The sequence below is a fragment of the Pyrus communis genome, chromosome 14 (genome assembly GCF_963583255.1).
Source record: "Pyrus communis chromosome 14, drPyrComm1.1, whole genome shotgun sequence".
NCBI classification, from domain to species: domain Eukaryota; kingdom Viridiplantae; phylum Streptophyta; class Magnoliopsida; order Rosales; family Rosaceae; genus Pyrus; species Pyrus communis.
In genome coordinates this window covers 9502609-9522211 of record NC_084816.1, presented here as the reverse complement: position 1 = coordinate 9522211, position 19603 = coordinate 9502609, and the positions used below count along the sequence as shown (strand labels likewise).

The following is a 19603-nucleotide window of genomic DNA, read 5'->3' as shown; positions in this document are numbered from 1 at the left end:
CTAACAATTGACTAAATGATCTTAGTTTTAATTGATATTTTGCATAATGATCTTTACATAACGATTTATAATACGAACAATTCTGATCACATGTACGAAATTTTGAATATGCCACGAAGTATTTTGAGGAGGAACTCCTCATTAATCTTAAGGAGCCAAACTCTTCTCTTTTTCATATAAATTAGATTGTTTTTCCTATATGAAAAGACTATTGTACCCTTAAATTTTACAGATAAAGAAGACATATTTAACAGAATGACCACTCATACAATGTAGAGTTAACTTGGAGGACGGAAGAAAATCATGTGAGAGTTCAAAGACAAAAACTAAGCATGAGGTGATGTTCATGAAACTTTGTATCACTCACCGTAAAATTAAATATCGTTACCCTAGAATATTTTTATTTACAGCTAAGCAGGTTTTATGTCCACATATCCTAAACCCTACGCGTAGAAATCAAAGCTTGGACAAACTGATATGTTTTGTGAGGGTTGGAGCACAGCGAAGCCATGTTCATGCAATGATTTGCTCTCTCGTCATCATCTGCACAATTGCGGAGATGCGGATTTGTGGACTACACCTCTCTTAAAAGAAAATAAGATAGAAAGGGACAATTTTAATAACCATGATTGCAAAAAATAATATAAACTATGTGGATTCCCCTTCTTTTTTTTTTTTTTTTTTTGCTTCATGATGAACTATAAATTCTTAAACTTTTTCATGTTTGGACCATAAACAAAAGGGTTTTTATCATAAATAGTTCATAAGATTGATCAAACTCATCATTTTAGTCCTTCACTTTCAAAATCAATCAATGTCGTTCCTGACATTCATTACAGCACATCAGTTTGGTCATTCCGTTAAGATTCTGCCACCTATTCTGTTAGTTTGTATATGAAACCTACAAATCAAATGAAATTGTGACACGTACACAAAATAAGGGTTTTTATCGAAAATGATCACTAACATTGATCAAACTCTTCATTTTCGTCTCTGAGTTTAAAAAATGAATAAATTTAGTCCTTGACTTTCAATACCACATGCCAATTTAATCCTTCCGTTAAAGTTCCGTCAGTATTTTTTGTCCCACTAATCCAAGCATCTGGCGCCACATGGATTAACTATAAGAAATTAATTTTTTTAAGATTTAAAACTAAAAGTAAAATAAGAAACTAAAAACCAAAATTAAAAGAAAAAAAAAGTCATTGTCATCTTCATCATGGTATCTCAAAAAAAAGAAAAAAAAGAATGCACCATGGCACAACCAAAGTACTTGGCTCCCTAAACTCACTCCTCATTCTATGTAGGTTATAATCCTATCAAAATTGCATTCAATTTTATCGAATTTAGATTGAGTGTTTTTTTTTTTTTTTTTCAATTGGGATGCGAGGAATGTCAGCGTGGAATACTCATTCGTTGGTTCACTCTTAAAAAAAAAGTTTCTTATAGTTAATCCAAGTATGATTGGATTAGTGGGACCACATCAACATACAAACGAAAAATATTCATGAAATTTTTAAGGAAGGACTAAATTAATGTGCGGTAGTGAAAGTCAATGACCAAATTTATTGATTTTTGAAACTCGACCAAAATGAGGTGTTGAATCAATGTCAGGGACCATGTGCGATAAAAATCCTTATTTTGTAATCCACGTGTTACCATTTCATTGGATTTGTGGGTCCCACATACAAACTATTAGAATAGTTGACGGAATTTTAACGGAATGACCAAATTAATGTGAAATAGTGAATGTCATGAACGACATTGATTGATTTTGAAAGTGAGAGACCAAAATGATGAGTTTAATCAATCTCAGATACCATTTGTGATAAAAACCCTAAACAAAAATCAGCCTAATAGGATGGTTCTTGATTTTCGGAATGATTAAAACTAGTTTTTATTCATCTTCATCTCTATAGTTTAGAGCAAACAATCCATAAGAGTGTGAAGTCATCAGCATTCGAGGTATAGAAAACAACTTAACTAACAAAGTGTCCCACTTGTAGCATAAATGTTTGGTTTCAAAGTTAAAAAAGGCGCAACACACATTCGTACTAACACATATCTATCTATTGTAAGCATCCAACAGTGGCAAGCTCACAATTTCTCTCTCTCAATTCTCTTTGTGGCATAAAGAGGCAAACAAAAAGCCTGAATCAAATAGTTTGTCGTAACCAGAACCAATTTAAACCCCAACATTACGAGGGTTGGATTCAATTAATAACTGAATAAGAAAGTTAATGCTTAAGCATAAGTGAATTAAATTAGTTAATCAATGTAACGTCTGTCTTCTCATTCAAATTCAAAAGACTACCCTTATAAATTAGATAAACAGAAAACCATCGTATCAAAAAAAAAGAAAAAGAAAAAAAACATCTCTGATTGTGATCAAACAACTAATCTCAATTTAAAAAAAAAAAACACCAGACTAATCAGAGAAATGTTGGACCATATACCAATTGAAGAATGAAACAATTGCTGCAGCCTCCTACGAACGTAAAAATATCTACCCTGCACAGTATGCAGCTTTTTCCCCTCATTTCATTTTTGTGTTCCGCATGGTTATTGTTTGCTTCTTGACTCTTGCCTCTGGTTGCCGTGTGCCAACACTCTTTCTTTTCTACGTAGAAGCAGCAGCAGCAGCAGCAGGTGATTGTGTGATGTCGGCCACCATGTTTAATGCAATGCATGGCTGATCCACCGGTACCTGTAAATTTTAAAAAATATCAATGAAATCAGTAAATATTATAAAAACGAAACTAGTTACATATTTTCAAATAAAAAAATGGAACTAAAACAGTAAATTGTTGTTTATATTAATTAAATTAAATATTGTTGTGTATTTTTTCTAAAATATTTAGAATGGAAAAGGTCTCTGGGTTGGTCAGACTTTGTCAGCTTTGTCTTCCACACGAGTGGTGCCACATATATACACCGACCGGTCAGACATCTCTGATTTCATGGACTGTCAGTAGTAATATATTGTTATATAGTACTTCAAGTAATTGTCACGTCATATGCATGCAATGCAATGCAAGATATCTGCATGTCCCACCCTCCAACCAAAGTTTGACTTCCTCTAAATTTCCCACTTCGTCCCTCTCTCTCCTTATCATGTTATATATGGTTATAATTATGTGACGTTAAAATTTTATGTTAGAATTCCTATAATCCACATCGGCCAGAAGGCTTGAGAACAAGCAATTTAAATAGAATTACCTCATTCTAACTAATACTGAGGCATTTTGCAATAAAACCTCACACATGACGGATTGAGCAGGTGACCAAGTAGGGACAATATCAGTGTTGTTGGAGTGGGCCCATGGCCCGTCTACTTGAAATTTAACATGGTATTAGAGTAGCTCCAGCGGGAGCTTTTGCTCTGGGCACAGGCCCGTGAACAGGGCTAGAGAGCCCGATTGATTTGGTCCAGCGTGTGGTAGCCCGAGGGACAGGCCCAACCCGGGGGAGAGGCCTGGCACGAGTTGCCAACCCGAGAGCCCGAAGTGGGTGTGACGTCAGGGCGACATCAGCTGTTTTTTTTTATTTTTTTTCTGTCAGGCGCGTGGCCTTCAAGCGTGCGTGGGCGCGCGTTAGGCGACATAAATTCAGAAATGGGGCCCGCGGCCCACTCAGATTTCTTAATATTGGGGAGGCCACGTGGCTTCCCCATGTCCGTTGGATTTCAACGGCTATATTTTATGGACCGTTGGATTTTCAAAGGTAAAAAAAAAAAATTAAAAACCTCATTTAATTTCAGTCGTTGGATCTGAGATCAACGGTCCACGTTATTAGGCTATGGAAATTTAAAAAAAAAAAAAAACAATTTAAAATTTTGAAATGTTACAGTTGTGCCACGTGGCACAATCTGGAGTGTTGGAAATTCAAATTTTTTAATCCAGCGGCAGAGATTAATTAGGTGAATAAAAATTAAAAAAAAATGTAAAAAATTATTATAAATCAGAAAAAAAAATGAGAAAATTAAAAAAAAATTGATTTCACTTTTCTATAAATACCTTCACATTATCTTCTACCTTACACCACAATTTCATATTTTCTCAACTAGTTTCAACCACATTCCTATCTTTCTTTCAAAGTTTCAAAGTTTCAATCTTATCCGATATTATAATTAAAATTATTTTGTATTATTTTATAAATAAAAAAAATACTAATATTTTATTGCCTATTGCCAGGGCTATTGAAGTGTAACGGTGGAGATGCAAATACTATTGCCAGGGCTATTACTGTTCATTAAGGGCAGTTACTGTTCATTAGGTGGATTGAATAGTGTATAGCCTGGGGGGAGGGCTCCAACGCTGGAGTTGCTCTTAGAGCCAGGGGACGGGCTCATACTACCACGTGAACGGGTGAGTCCCCTTTGACCTTGCGCCAATGGGTGAGCCCCGACTTGGCTCCACGTAGGCTAAGAGATGCCACGTGAATGGGTGGGTCTTTATTGGCCCCGCGCGAACGGGTGAGCCCTGGCTTGGCTCCACGTAGTTGCCGATGTGTGAAACTTCACGTGTGACCCATAAAATTGGGTCTCACGTGCGGGGGAGTGTTAGAATTCCTCTGTCCCACATCGGCCAGAAGATTTGAGAACAAGCCCTTTAAATAGAATTACCCCACTCTAACTAATATCGAGGCATTTGGCAATAAAACCCCACACCTGATGGATTAAGCAGGTGGGCAAGTGGGGACAGTATCGGTGTTGTTGGAGTGGACCTATAGCTCGTTTACTTGAAATTTAACAATTTATTTTAATTTTTTTAATAAAAAAAAAAATATCAGAGGAAGAAAGAAAAAAAAAACCCCCTAAATAATACCTATGAGTACGAGTGTTGTGTATTTTTGACATTTTTGTTTAATTTTAAATCATGATAAGATTAGTCGCACATAATTGTTATCATATTTGTGAAGTTTGTTTTGGAATTCTTGCAATTAAATATTTAAAAATGAAACAACTATAAAAATACGGGTTTTTTTTTTTTTTTTTTTTCATATTCTATACAAGTATTGTCTTCATAAATATATATCTTTTATCGTATGATGCGACAAATAATAATAAAAAAAACGATCAAACAATTATATAATGTAATAAAAATGTGATATACATTATGAGGTTGTTTTTAAAATCGAAAACTAATGAGAGTATGATTATCTTTCCTCTTTTTTTTTCCCTTCTCTTCCTTTTTCTCATATTTGAACGATCACGGTTAAACTACGTCAACGTCTTATATTAAATTTTTATAGAAAGAAAAAGATAAAATAGAGAATGTGAGAAAAATAAATGAAAGGAGATGAAAAAATAAAAGGAGATAATCTTAGTCCAAACTAACGGGATCATTTGTGTTTGCTCTATTTGATACTATTTTCTTTCTTTTGGCATGTCACTTGTCACTCTCACGTAAGCATCCAAGGTACAAGCTGACATACAAGCTCAGGCCAGCTTGTCGGGCTTGTTTAAAGTGATTGCATTTAAGACGTTCTGTCTCGATCATCCAATTCTAAGGTGAATTCGGGTTTGACATGAAACTGCTTCTAAAATAGTTAAAAGTGTTTTTTTTTTAATATTTTTTTTATATTAATTTTTAATAAAAAATAAGTAAATTAAAAAATATATATATTTGGAATACTTTTTATAAGACCAACTTCAATGGTGGGCTAAAAGCCAAATTACCCTCCAAAATTTCCCCCCAAACCCACTCCAACCCAAGGGGGAATTTTGAGCTAAATGCTAAATGCTAAGCCAATACCAAATTCCCCCGAAATTTAGCCTAGAAATCGGGGTAGACTCTACCCAATATTTATCGGAATTTAAATTTTTTTAAATTAAAATATTCATAAAATTAATTTACGATAGTCTACATATTTATTTTTTTAAAAAAATTTAATTTAACAAAAAAAAAAGCCTAAGTTCATTCTTTAATAATCCCAGGCTAAAATTTTAGGGTAGAACGGTTGGAGTAGAAAAACTGTTTTTGGGCTAAAAGCTAAATTTTTTGGGTTAAAAATTTTGACTTTTAACCCAACCATCGGAGATGGTCTAAGAACTATATAATTGATGCTTATTGCAAAATAAACTTTAAGTGTCATTGAAATTCATAAACATTTTTTTTAAAATTATTTTCAGTCATTTTAAAATAATTTTCAAACAAACCCTTTAATCTTAGAATACGTTGCTCTTAAGTTGAAATCGCAAAAAGTGCTTTAAATAGTACGCAACATAATAATGAAAGATGAAAGTCTCTCTATCCAAATATTTACTTTCAACATTTTGTAAATTCTAAGTAAATTTTAGAACATTTTTATATTTAAGAAAACAATTTATACACACCATTCTAATCAGTAGACTGAACTAATCAAAGATTCAAAAGAGAATTAGAGCTCGCATTTAGAAAACGTGTCTAAAAGGTGAAAAAAAAAGAAGGTAGAAATCACTCCTCTATAATTAAGATTTGAAAACAAATTAATCCAAACAATTGGTAGACCAGCATACAGCTAGGGGTTACACTCAAAACGCTTAATGCACATGGACAAATGAGTTGCTACATTTATACACCTTAATAAGCTTTCATTAGAGAGAATATTATTGCTTTAAGCAAAAGTTTAAACATATTATATACATGTTCAATGTCATATTTTTCACTTAAAACTTTATCCAAAACCATGACAGGATTATGAAGATGACATCTTAACTATAGCATAGGGCTTTGGGTTTCCACCTATGTGTCTCAAGTTAAAAATTTCTTATCTCTTAAATTATTGTAATAGTTTTGAACTCTTCTAGCTGCCTCTTAATAATAATAATTTTTTTTTATAAAAAAATTACGTTTTTAATATTCTAACAATGTATTGGCTATAGATATGCATCTCATATTTTAAATAGATCGAGAAATCAAATCTCAATTTTACTCATCTTAAGTCGACGCTTGGACAATATTTCGTTGTAGTAGTTTAATTCTGTGTATATAATAGCAGTGTTCGCAAAAAGTTTAACGAGAAATGATGATTTTTTTTTTTGGACAACCAGAAGTGGTGGTTTACTTCTTAAAAAATAGCATTATTTGCACTTTGCATGAATGCCTCCACAGGACAGTGCAAAAGCACAGTGTTACCCCCTTCCAAAATAGTGATGTTGATTTCTTTGTATATTTTCTTTCATTTTCCTAAATTGAGCAAGTGTGTTACATCACATGAATATAATATTATGATAGGGTTTCATGCTAATAAAATAAAAATATGTGTAACATTATGTTTAAACATTTTTATTTTACTAGCATGAGCCACAACATAACAGTATGCAGACATATAACAATATATTCGTGTTATGTAAGTTAACATTATTATCATCATGATCATAATAGGTGGAGAATGACAAGACATGACACTGATATGACATTGAAAAAGAAGTAATTACTGTGTGCTGGGGGAGGAAAGCTTTGACTTACAAAATGTCCTGCTCCAAGAATCCAATAGAAGTGCAGGTTTTTGTACGATCTGGTGAACCCTCTTGTAAATCCTTCTTTGCCACAATAAAGAGGGGTTCTACTCTTGTTCAAGAAATTTGGGAGTCCTTCCCACCTGAAAAAACAGAATGGATAAAACCACCCACATGAGAGAGAGAGAGAGAGAGAGAGAGAGTTTACTTGAGCTTTTCGACCCATGCTTCAGTCCCCTTGGTTGCACATATGAGATCAACCTACAACAATTACCAACCAAATCATGTCAAACCTAGCTAGTTTGCAAAAATTTAATGGTATCCAATTCTTAATTATAATTAACTTTAAATAGGTGGTGATTTTTGTTTTTGGTGTAAGAATCAATAAGCGAAGAGAAATATTATCATAATCTAATACTAAGTGATTAGGCAGTTTTTTTAAGTTGAATGTGCAATTACTGATGCTAACACACTTCTTAATTCTAGAATGGATCTATCAATTTTCAATTGGTTATTCCTAATTTTTGTTAATAAAATAAAACTGTTGGCTATTGCTGTTTAAAATGAAAGCAATGTTGAGAAAAACTTACTTGCCCATTGTATATTGTGACATTAACCCCTTTAGCAAGGAGTTCATCAACCTAAGTGGAGAGAAAAGGGAATTAAAAAAAAAAAAATTAAAAGTTGGCACAAGATTCTTTCAAGACAAAGAAGAAATATCGTAGAGCAAAGACAAATTCAATTTCCTTGCAGATAAAATACTTAATTAGGCAAAAGTTAGCTCATTAAAAAGAATAATTAGAAGAAGAGACTTCGATTTCTCTATTTGATGCCTACAAGACAAAATATTTAATATTAATGAGTAAACTTGATATAAATTTAATTTGTGAGTTATTATTTTCATGGATGATAGGTAGATTAATTTTTATTTATTTTCGTAGACACCTTTATAACATGTTAAATGTATTTTATCAACATATGGTATATGTATCATATATGATGGCATATAAATTTTCTTTTAACTATTTTCTATGGAAGTATTTAGATTTTCCTATAATGCAGTGAATTTCTATAATGCACCATTCACTCTAATATTTTCTTGTAAAATTAACTTTTCTTTCTTTTATCTAAATTATAAAATAAAAAAATTAATTCGAACTAAGTATTGAGAGAATACTAAACTTTAATCGAAGTGTACGCTACAACTATATCATAATATAAGTAATATTATAGTTTGCTCTTCTGGATTAGGAAAAACTATTACCTCATTAATCCTTGGTTTCATAAAATCGCCTGTCATGGCTGAGAATACGTAATCAGACTGCCCTCCCCATCTGCAAACCCAAAAAATATGCACCACTGGCGGCTTACATCATATTTACCAAGCATTTTTAACTGTAAAAATTATATTTGCAACCGAGACGTATTTAAACAACGGATTGAAAATGATATATGCTCACGTCACATCATCGGGGATGATCTTGAGCTTCTTTTTTATGGCACCGTTTAACAAAGAACCAAGATCATCATTACCACCACCTGCTGAAGACCGTAAAGAACTCAGGTATCTTGAATATTTTTTAACGTAAATTCCTTTGTTATATTGAATTGTTGCCAAGGATGAAACTGGATCCATTCCTGAATCCAACAAAAAATTATAGAAATCCTGCAAATGCCACAAATCCAATAAATAATTTAAATGAAAAAAATTGTGAGTTTTAATTGAATTTCAGTCACAAATAATTACTAAATTAATACGAAAATTAAAAAACAATTACCACAGCATTGCTGTTGGACATGATGACATGCTCAAGTTCACCCCAAGAATTGGCTGCGTCCACCAACTGACCATCCTGAATCTGTTGCTTAATTCTCCGAGCCACATTATTTGATTTCTGCAATCCAATGTCGTCAAGCCTTGACACGTCTTTGAGCAGAGGACCCCATGAAAGCTGTAATGTACACAAAATTAAATCATCAATAACTAAATATAATTACACATAAATGAAAATTTATCACTAGCATTATGGTTTAGTAATATAATCTTTTTAGTGAGATTTTAAGGTGATTTTCATGAATTACGAGTATGATACAAATTGATTGTTACTGTATTATGTGACCTAATCTAAGAACCCTACTCCCAACATGGTTGTGTATGAAAAACAATATAGACTAAACTAAATTTGAAAGTCAAACTGTAAAAATCTGCATGATACGGGAAAGACAATTATTGAGTCAAAAGCAGTTAGAACTATGGTAGCTTACCGCAAAATCTTCCGGGGAGATCCAACTGTCTCCCAATGCCACTCCTAAAAAAACAACCAAATAGTTCAGAGAAAAAAAATATACATTTTAAGATGTTGGTATATTTAGTTAGACCAATATTTTTAATTAAAACTTGATTAATTTAGTTTTAATTACCTCCAAGTCTAAGTTTTAGCTTTCCTTGTTGAATGGCTTTGAGAGCTGAAAGTCCAAGAGTGACTGCAAATTTACCTCCATAGGACTCTGCCACAATGAACAGAGGACTCTTTTGGAGGCTCTCATTTCTGTTGAAAACCTCCACCAGCAATGTGGTCAAATCAGCAGCTGCCTCCAAATCATTTTTCACAAACAGAGACGTATCCTCCACAAAACTGTATCCAGTCCCAACTGGGTTGTCCTGAATTATCCCAAAAAATCAAAAGAAATTTAAATTCATATAACTTAATGGAACCCAAAAAAAGAAAACAGAGTTTTGAGTACTTTTTGGTGAACTTACAACAAATAAAAGATCTGCTTTTTGCAACCAGGTTGAGTTTCTTGGGTTCAAATTCGTGTCCAATGGACCAACCTCTTCAAAATTCCCAATCCCAACTCCTGAAGCTCCCTGTTTTTTGGAAAAATAATCAATGTAAAATAAAATATCTGGTTTGTTCATATTATTTGATTTGAGGTAGTTTGGTAATACTCACAGGTCCACCCTGAAGCCAGAGAATGGTTGGCCATGGCTTGGAGGGATCCTCAACTCTGTTGGGACTTCTGTAGAACCACCAGAACATATGGGCTTCTGTGTAAGAACAAAACCAAAACAAAAAGGTGAACAAAAATTCCATGAGCATTAACATTTCTGCTTCATTACAGAAAGAAAATATATTTCTATGTGTGTGTGTGTGTGTGTGTGAATTGCTTACTGGGTCTGACTTCAACATAGCCCCACTCCTCTGATCCATCTATGGTTCCTGCAGCAGCTGCTGTTATTGCAGTTCCTCCATGAAAAATTGGTATAAAAAGGAGAAGAGAGACAGCAAGAATTACAGAGAGATTTTTCATTGTCAGACCAAAGAGTCGAGAGAGAGACAGAGAGAGAGAGAGAGAGAGGGAGAGAGGGAGAGAGAGACAGCAACTTCTTAACCTGCTGGGAAATAAAACATGCAGTAAAAGGAGGTTTTATATGTAGAGAGACTACTGAGGATTAATATTGCGCAACAGAAAGCTTACTTTGTCTCTGTCTAACACAAAATAACAAAGAGAGGAAAAAAAATAAGTAGAAAATAACAAAGAGAGGAATAAAAATAAGTAGTCGGATATTGTTTCTATCATTATATAATAATAACTTTCAGAATTTATTTATAAACGGTCAAACGGTAAAATCAAAGAAAATATTTTGTTATTTAATTTCTTGTTATAGCAAGTGCACTCGTTGCGTGTATTCTTTGGCTCTTAATATACATGGTGTATAAAAAGGAGATATTTCAATATGCCAAACACTCTACACATATTAGCTAACAAAAAACTTCACAAATTCTTAAAAAATTAAATTCAGTTGATCATTTTAGAAGTACTCATAGAAACTCCTCGTTTAAACAAAACCCAAATCCCATGGATTCTTATTTCTTATTTCTTTCTTAATTTATAAGAAGAAACTCTTTTTGTGGAAACACGTTTTGCTCACGAATGACCATTTTTTCATTATGTTGAATATTTTTTTTTGAATGACCGCATAATTCGACGGTGAAATCCATGTATAGCTGGGGTTCTTGCACAAGGTTATATATATATATATATTTAACGTTCATAATTTATGGTTGCCTATCTTGCACAAGATGAACAGCTTCCCCAACGTTGCAAATGAACTTACTGCCTAAACATTTAACTTGGCTTGTAGCTGAAGATTGTTGGATGATTGACATGTTTAAAACACATAGGAAGTCTCAATCTAATTGACATCTATTTAGCTTGGAAACCATTGTGTCAAGTTTTATTGTTCTTAACAATGTCAACCAAATAGATTAAAAATAACGGAAGATTGACAACAATTGTTTAAAACAATTTCAAAACGGAATTGTTTATTGGCACTTTAAAAACTTGTTTTACATGTATAGAACATGCATGATAACCTTTTATTAGTGTGAACAACAATAAATCTATTTATTGGATTATATACATCGATTCACACACACATAGAGGTTATGTTATAGGTAGCACGCTCGCATGCATGTGAGGCCATCCTATAAGCTCATCCTACTTTTAGTGGCCTCTCAGGCAACAATGCTTCTGAATAATTTCTTGCCAAAGAAAAGAACTGAGAAAATTGCATGAGATATATTAAATTTCTGAAATAGAAATCCTGCCTGGACAAGCTTTTACTGTCACGGCTAGTTTCCACTCGAAGAATGTGTGGTGAAACATCACTTGTGCAACAACCACAGAAATTGGGCTAAAGAAAAATGGACCTTACTTCGGACCACTATTTCAGGTTGCCCTCAATAGAAAAATGAAGGGAGAAGTGAACAAAATTTGAGTGCCTTATTCGGAAAGTTAGTTCCATATAAGATTTTTGAGCGAGAATCGATTTGAATAACCTACAGGCTAAGCAAAGATATTCAGCATTTCTGGCCAACTAATTGCCCATACGTTTTATCGAATGTGTCATGCGATATAAAATTGTTGTATGTGTTGGTTATACATGTAACCTTCCTTTACAACACCCATGTAAGTGGAAATCTGTCATTTTATAGTGGAATTCACGTGTATGTTGTGGTCAGAGAAAAAAACGAGTTATATGTAACAGACGGATATTCATTATGAAACAATTTTAAAGAAGGAGGGTGTTTAATTTTTGAGGATTTCTCTTGAATGGGAATGCTAAGCTAATTATTGATAGAAATTTCTACAATATGGATGTTTGTGATATGGAATTTTTGGTGGACTCTACCGTTTTAGCTGTCCACGCAAGGGACACATGATGTGAAGTGAACTATGATGAGCTTCTAGCAAGCAAAATGCATATATAATTTGCATTCTCTCTCTCTCTCTCTCTCTCTCTCTCTCTCTCTCTCTGCAGGCCCATCAGATCATCATATAGAATGACGGAGAATTATAGGATAGACACAACAACCTTGAAGGTGGATAAGATTTTAACTATATATAGGCATGATTATTGTATATTAGTTGGATTTTTTCATGTGCTCATATATACGTGACAACACATGTGGTTCATTCGTTAGCTATAACAATCGGGAAAAAAAAATATCATTAGACCAACTTCGAAGGGTAGTAATTTCTACATTCCTCAATTTACTTCTTACACTTTTTAAGTTTTAACTGTTTTTATGAAGAGCTAAAATTTTGCGTTGAGTTGACGGTAAGACTTCCAACTCCAATGATAAAACATTTGTCTTAATAAGAGTTAGATTCTTACTTTTTTTTGTTGGTGAATTGAGGTTAATTTAAAGTAGTCACTTAGTAATATGAGAGATTTTGGGTTCGAATATCTTGGATGACGAGTTCTAACTAATTTATTTGAAAACCGTTTAGTGTAAGTTTATTATTTTGTTGGTGCTTATGCAATTCTAAAATTTTTCCAGCAGGCAGCAACACATTACATAATTGTTCCCAGGTTTAATACAACTGTCTAACTGGCCAAATAGCTGCAAAAGAATTAAATAAAAAAAGATGGTTGAATGCAATTTTCATTTGGATATTGATATTCACACAATCATTTTTACCTCTTACACATCCTTGTTAATTTTTGGCTATTGACCTTCTTCAATTCATTAAATCCGACTGCCGAAAATCTAGAAGGATGTGTGAGAAGTAAAAATGAGTGTACAGATAGCATTACCCTTTTCATTTCTTTACTTCCCTATAGTTTTAAAGTTTTGTTTATTTCCTGCGTGGGCTTTCACTTGAAGGCATTTTTCGGGCCATAGCTTTGTGAGGGCTTGAGTAAGGCCGCTGCAAACGAAAACAAGATTTTTCAAGCCCAGCCATCGACTCCGAGCATCCTATTGCCATATCTACCGCACTGATGCAGGCTTAGTGAGTTATTGAGTTGTTTCCTAGAAAAAAAAAAAAAACAAAAAAGGATTAAGTACCTAAAACATTCAAAACAGGTACTTAGTCTTTTTAAACATTCAAAATAGGTATTCAACCTGTTGAACATGTTATATCCGTTAAGCTCTAATTAAATTTTTGTTAATTAACTAAGCTTTCTTTGTCTCCAACATTAATAGAAGGTCATGGAAGCTTAGGCTCCACAACGGCCACCACCACCCCCTTCAACCATCACCTCCAAATCCAACTCACAATCACAAATCCACCCTACAACTCAAGCCGCCAACATCAAGAAGGTCATGGGGGTTGTTGAATTGCTATGGACAACCATGATGTGGTCACCACCATCTTCATCGCCCACAAAGAAGAACTAGAAGCTTTACTGGCCGAAAATCGGTGAATGAGACAATCACATGAGCATAAATAAACTCCTCGAAACTCTATTTGAATTCTTAATCATTTCTTTTGTTAGGAGATTTTCCGATCTTCATTTTTGTTTTCCATTTTATTCCTGAATTTGTTTTTCTATTTTTTCATCTTCATTTCTTTTTTGAAGTTATATTTATTATTATTTTAATATCCAAGTAAGCAAATAAGTGGGATCCATTGTTGCCACATGTACATGTAATAGAAAAATTAACTGGGACTTAATGGATGTGACATTTTAGATTGGGTATTTGTTCGAAATGTTTAAAAAGCTTGAGACTAATTTGGAATGACACTAAAAGGTTGGGGGACTTTAGACACTTAATCGAAAAATAAAATAATGTGGATTATCAGGCTATTCCAAGTTCGTCTTCAGTCTTCACTTCTACCTATTTTATGTAACTTAGTTGTTCACTTAAAACATTGACCATGAGGTAATGAAAGAACCTTGGCGCAACGGAGTTTATTATTTTGTTGAACAATCACTTAATATAGAAGCTAGACTCGTCATTTAGCACTACGGCCTAATAGTATTCTTCTTCATTTGTAAGTTAGATGTTTTAGGTTAAAAATTGCCAAATATGAATTCAAACCAAATTATAATGGCTAACCACAGAGGTGCAAGGAGGTACAGCTAGTGTTCTAGGCGAAGCTAAGCAGGTTTGGGCGGGGCTAGGTAGAGGCTAGACGAGTGTGTCTGGGGAACGCTGAAATTTGAGAATGTTTTGTTACAAAGCCGGCGGCGTGCCGAGGAAGAAGATTTTAAGATGGTAACCTGTATCTTTAACTAACACCCGTATCCCTATTTTTCTATTAACCAATCTTCTGATTTTTTTTAAAAATTTATTTTTGGCTAATGTTTATTAACTTCTTTTTATTTTTAAGACACACCACTTTTTTCGTACCAAATTATGATAACTAATTTGTTGTATAAATATGTTTTTTAAATAACTATGACATAGTTTAATACATAAAATAAATCCATGTAACTAGCATGGGTACATTAAGCAAAAAATAAATATGGGTATAAATTAAATTAAAAAGTAGGAGTACATATTAAAAATTAAAATATGGGGTACACATATACATTAAAAAAAATATGGGCTTAAAAAGAAATTAAAATATATGGATACTAATTAAAACTAAAATGAATATTGGTGTAAAATAAAAAGAAAAAAGGTACATATTAAAATTAAAATATATGGAAAATACTAAAAGAATATATTTAGAAATGATTACATATGTTTTCAGTTTTGAAATTGAAAGATGTTTACATGTAAAATCATTGAATATTCAAATAATAATGTGGACAAAAGTCAAAGGACATTGATAAAAAAATAAAAAGGTACTACCAGAGAGACTATATTTGGAGACAATATTTGAAGATAAACTTGTTTGGGGTCCTACTTCCAATGGAGAGTTCTCAGTTAAATCAGCTCATAGAATTCAAATTGATGATAATCAAGATCATATATTTAAGGGGCTCCTTAACAATATTTGGAAACTAAATATTCCTCACAAGGTTAAATTTTTTTAGTTGGTTGTTGTTGAGAAACAAGCTAACCACTAATGCTAAATTACATAAATTCAATAATCACAATTCTGCCTTATGTCCCTTATGTAATAATGTTGAGGAAAGCATTGGTCACAGATTTAAAGATTGTCATTTTGCTCAGGAACTGTGGAAGATTGATAGTAATCTGCCTATTATTTCCTTGTTTCCATCTGTTAATGACTGGCTCAATAGCCTAGAGTACATTGACAAGGAAGACTTGTCTGATCTTAGCAAGGTTTTGTTTATTTGGTGGCAAATGTGGAACGACAAAAGTGATTTTATTTTTAAGCAGATAAAGCCTAATCCTGTTTGCAGTTTCAAGACTGTATTTTTTATAGCCAAGAACTTCTTACTAGCGAATTCCAAAGGAAATGAGGCAGGCCACCATAGAAGTAACATTAGCATAAGATGGCATCCTCCGGAGGTTGAATATCACAAAATAAATTTTGATGGCTCTATTGTAAGTACCTCTGCTGTTGCAGGTTTTATCATTAGAAATCATCACGGTCGACCTTTTGTGGCAGGGTCAAGGAAGCTGGGTTAAAACACAATCATTGTTGTTGAGGCCTTGGCCGCTATGGATGCTCTTCAGATGGCCAAATCTCAGGGTTTAAAGAAGGTCAAGATTGAAAGGGATTCGAAGATTGTCATTGAGGCAATTGGGAAAGTGTAACATTCCTTGGCGTATTAGGGCTATCATTGAAGACATTAAATGGTTGGCCTCTTCTTTTGAATCTATTTCCTGGAAGCATATTTTTAGGGAAGCTAATTTTGTAGCTAATGCCATCACCTTTTGTGGGCATAGTTTAGAGAATTTTCATGTCTGGGTGGGATGTGCACCTCAAACTGCTTCTGATGCTCTGTTATTTGACTTCAGGGCCCTTAGGTGTTCCCCGGGTTTTTCCCTCTCGTAATGTTGTTTTGGTTTCTCACAAAAAATATTTGGAGACAATATTTGCAAACCAAATGATGTGTCACCAATATGAATGAGCACGTTTATCAATGCTTAAGTAATAAACTAATTATCAACTTTCATGTCCTTTAGTTTCCAAAATTTTGTCTACAAATTTAGTATCACTAGCATTATCCAAAATAAAAAAAAGAAATAAGATTTCGATTAATGAGAAAGTAAAATGAGGGATGTGAACCTAATTTATCCGTAAAAAAATCTTACGAAAAATAATAATTTTTTTAACACACGATATTATCTACACTAATTGGATGTTAACATACATTACAATTAGTCTACTTGGCAAAACCTAGAGCCACTCGGATCCCTAATTGGACGTGGAACTAATACATGTTTCTTTGTCGTAGTTCCTGATTTCCCTTTCATAAATTGGAAAGGCTTCCCCGCCCAAACCTTCGTTCTCTCCCAATCCAACAGTCATAACCCTTCCCCTAAGCTCCAATCCACCCCCCCCCCCCCACCAATTCTCGCATCCTAACCGTCCGTTACAAAAAAACTGTATTCTTTTTCTTTTCACAGATGTGAGCCCCGCATTTAACAATGGTATGTTTGTTGAAATTAAACATTGTTGATTGTAATCCTTGTTGGATTTGGTTTAGAATTTCTTTGTAATCTAGTGCTTCTTTTAAATTTGATTTTGTATTACTTGGATAACAAATATCTCTTAAGGTTACTATAAATAAAAGCACTAATATAAAGAGAATATATCTGCCATTCCTTATTCTTTCTTTCTCTCCGTTTGCCGCACTTTCTCTCTCTTCAATAAATAGGCCACAACAATATTGTCCTTTTTCATATAATTCACATGCTTATACTGGTAAGGCTTACGTTACTCTTTTTAAAAAATGTTCAAACTCTCTCTTGTAATGTTTACGAGGAACGAGAGCTAGAATCTATCTAGCTTTGTAGTCTTGATTATTTTCTTGGCTTACCTAATCTTTTTTTCCTTGGCATCCAAACAGGTGGTGATGTTGGTACCTTCGTGGCTTGAATCCTTGTTGTCAACGACCTTCTTCTCCATCTGTGGCCGATTGCATAAAGATGGCCTGAGAAGCGAAAGCAACATGTACTGCTTAGATTGCAAGAATGGCGCATTCTGTTTGTATTGTAAATCATCAAGACACAAAGATCACCAAGTTATTCAGGTAATTAGGCATATACAAATTTCAGTTCTGGTTTTATTTATTTATTTATTTTTAAATTCAACTGTGTATAATTGAATTCTTTTTCTTTTTTGTGGGGGTGTGGATGCAGATCAGACGGTCATCGTATCACAATGTTGTGAGGGTATCTGAGATTCAGAAGGTGTTAGACATCAACGGAGTTCAGACTTATATGATAAATAGTGCGAGAGTGTTGTTTCTTAACCAGAGGCCTCATGAGCCTAAAAATGCCGTTAAAGGGGGCTCACATATATGTGAAACATGTGCGAGATGTCTCGAGGACCCTGTTCGTTTTTGTTCATTGGGATGCAAGGTTAGATATCATGTTCTTCTTTTTCTTTTCTCAATTAAAGCTTAGATTAACAAAATTTCCATATATAATCAACTAGGACATTGCAATCTTATCCGTCATTGGTACTTGTCATAGCTAGAGTTCATTGTGACTAAAATGTGCAATGAATGACAATGTAGGCCTTTGCCGATGACAATTTGATATAGTTGCGATTAGTCTTTATTTTGTCGAAGGTAGTTCTAATTGTTCGATACTCATCTGCAAGAATTTGTTTTGTTATGTTATTGAATTAAATAACAATATTGGTACTAGGTTTTTTTTTTTTGTTTGTTTCAATTCGGTTGATGATGTTGACTCAACAATTAATCCATATATATTATTGATTTTGATGACATAAGCTTGAGGGACTAAAGAAAAATGGGGAAGCCAGTGCAGTGAAGAAAGAAGATGAGGGAAGAAAGGAAGGGAAAAAAAGAAGGTTACCATTGAAAGAATTAGAAGATCAAATGCAACAAGACATGCACCAAAGCACTCCAACTCCAACTCCACCACCTCATCCAAATTTAAGGAAAAGGAGAAGAAAGGGCATACCTCATAGGGCACCCTTAATGTAAGGTTCTAATTATAATCTTATTGGAACTTGCTTAGCCAACTCATCGCTTACAAGTCCCTGCCATGCGTCCTAAACATGGTGGGACGCTGTGTTTATGGGGTTTTAAACAACTTAAAGTTGGGTTTGGGCACTGTTCTAAATTGGGTGCAATAGTTATGCATTAATTTTTGAAACATGTAAGGTGTAAATGGCAACCAGTTACACATGAACCGTTATATATATAAACAACAGCTCAGCTTTTTTTTTTTTTTTTTTTTTTTAATTTTAATTTTTAGATTTGGGATCAGATAGAAAATTGCAAAAAATGTAGGCTGCTGGTAGCCTAACCACAGAAAATAAGATAAAGAAATACACTTAACTATGTGTTTGTATTGCCACACAATACTACGGTCTGGTAGTATTCTTCTTCACTTGAAAGTGAGAGGTCATAGATTCGAATCTCGTGGATGTCAAATTTGATACCATATTAGGTTGCCCATTGTGTGACTTAGCCGAACTCCTCCTTCTCTTAGTGTAAAAATATATCAATGTACTAAAAAAAAAAAATTATGTGTCTACCTGTATTGCATTCCTTAATCAGAAACGTGAATCTGAGTGCATAAGTAGGAAAAAAAAAACATGGGATAACTGAGATTAAACACTGATGCAAGATTTTCATAATTTTACATGCTAAATTTTAATACTGTTTCTTTCTTCTCTCAGATAAAAAAAGGATGGACTTCATTCAAGTGGAAGAATCAACCAACAACTTGATGATAATCAATGAGACAATGTGGTCTTTGCTAAACAAAGTAACTTAGGAATTTCAATTAGCTATCGTTCGGC

The 19603-nt window shown here is 33.6% G+C and overlaps 2 protein-coding genes across 2 annotated transcripts; one reads left to right on the top strand and one right to left on the bottom strand.

The window, feature by feature from the left end:
* Positions 1-2620: 2620 nt before the first annotated feature.
* Positions 2621-10828, bottom strand: LOC137714342 (serine carboxypeptidase-like 51). Its single transcript, XM_068453581.1, has 12 exons — positions 10615-10828; positions 10396-10490; positions 10203-10310; positions 9863-10103; positions 9707-9750; positions 9220-9393; positions 8902-9107; positions 8706-8775; positions 8032-8082; positions 7650-7702; positions 7452-7584; positions 2621-2707 (listed from the first exon to the last, which is right to left on the bottom strand). The coding sequence occupies exons 1-12, from the start codon at positions 10751-10753 to the stop codon at positions 2621-2623; spliced, it is 1401 nt and encodes a 466-aa protein (XP_068309682.1). The 5' UTR covers positions 10754-10828.
* Positions 10829-16317: 5489 nt separating this feature from the next.
* LOC137714341 (protein RGF1 INDUCIBLE TRANSCRIPTION FACTOR 1-like) lies at positions 16318-18779 on the top strand. Its single transcript, XM_068453580.1, has 4 exons — positions 16318-16395; positions 17673-17855; positions 17965-18186; positions 18564-18779. The coding sequence occupies exons 1-4, from the start codon at positions 16318-16320 to the stop codon at positions 18777-18779; spliced, it is 699 nt and encodes a 232-aa protein (XP_068309681.1).
* The last annotated feature ends 824 nt before the right edge of the window (positions 18780-19603 follow it).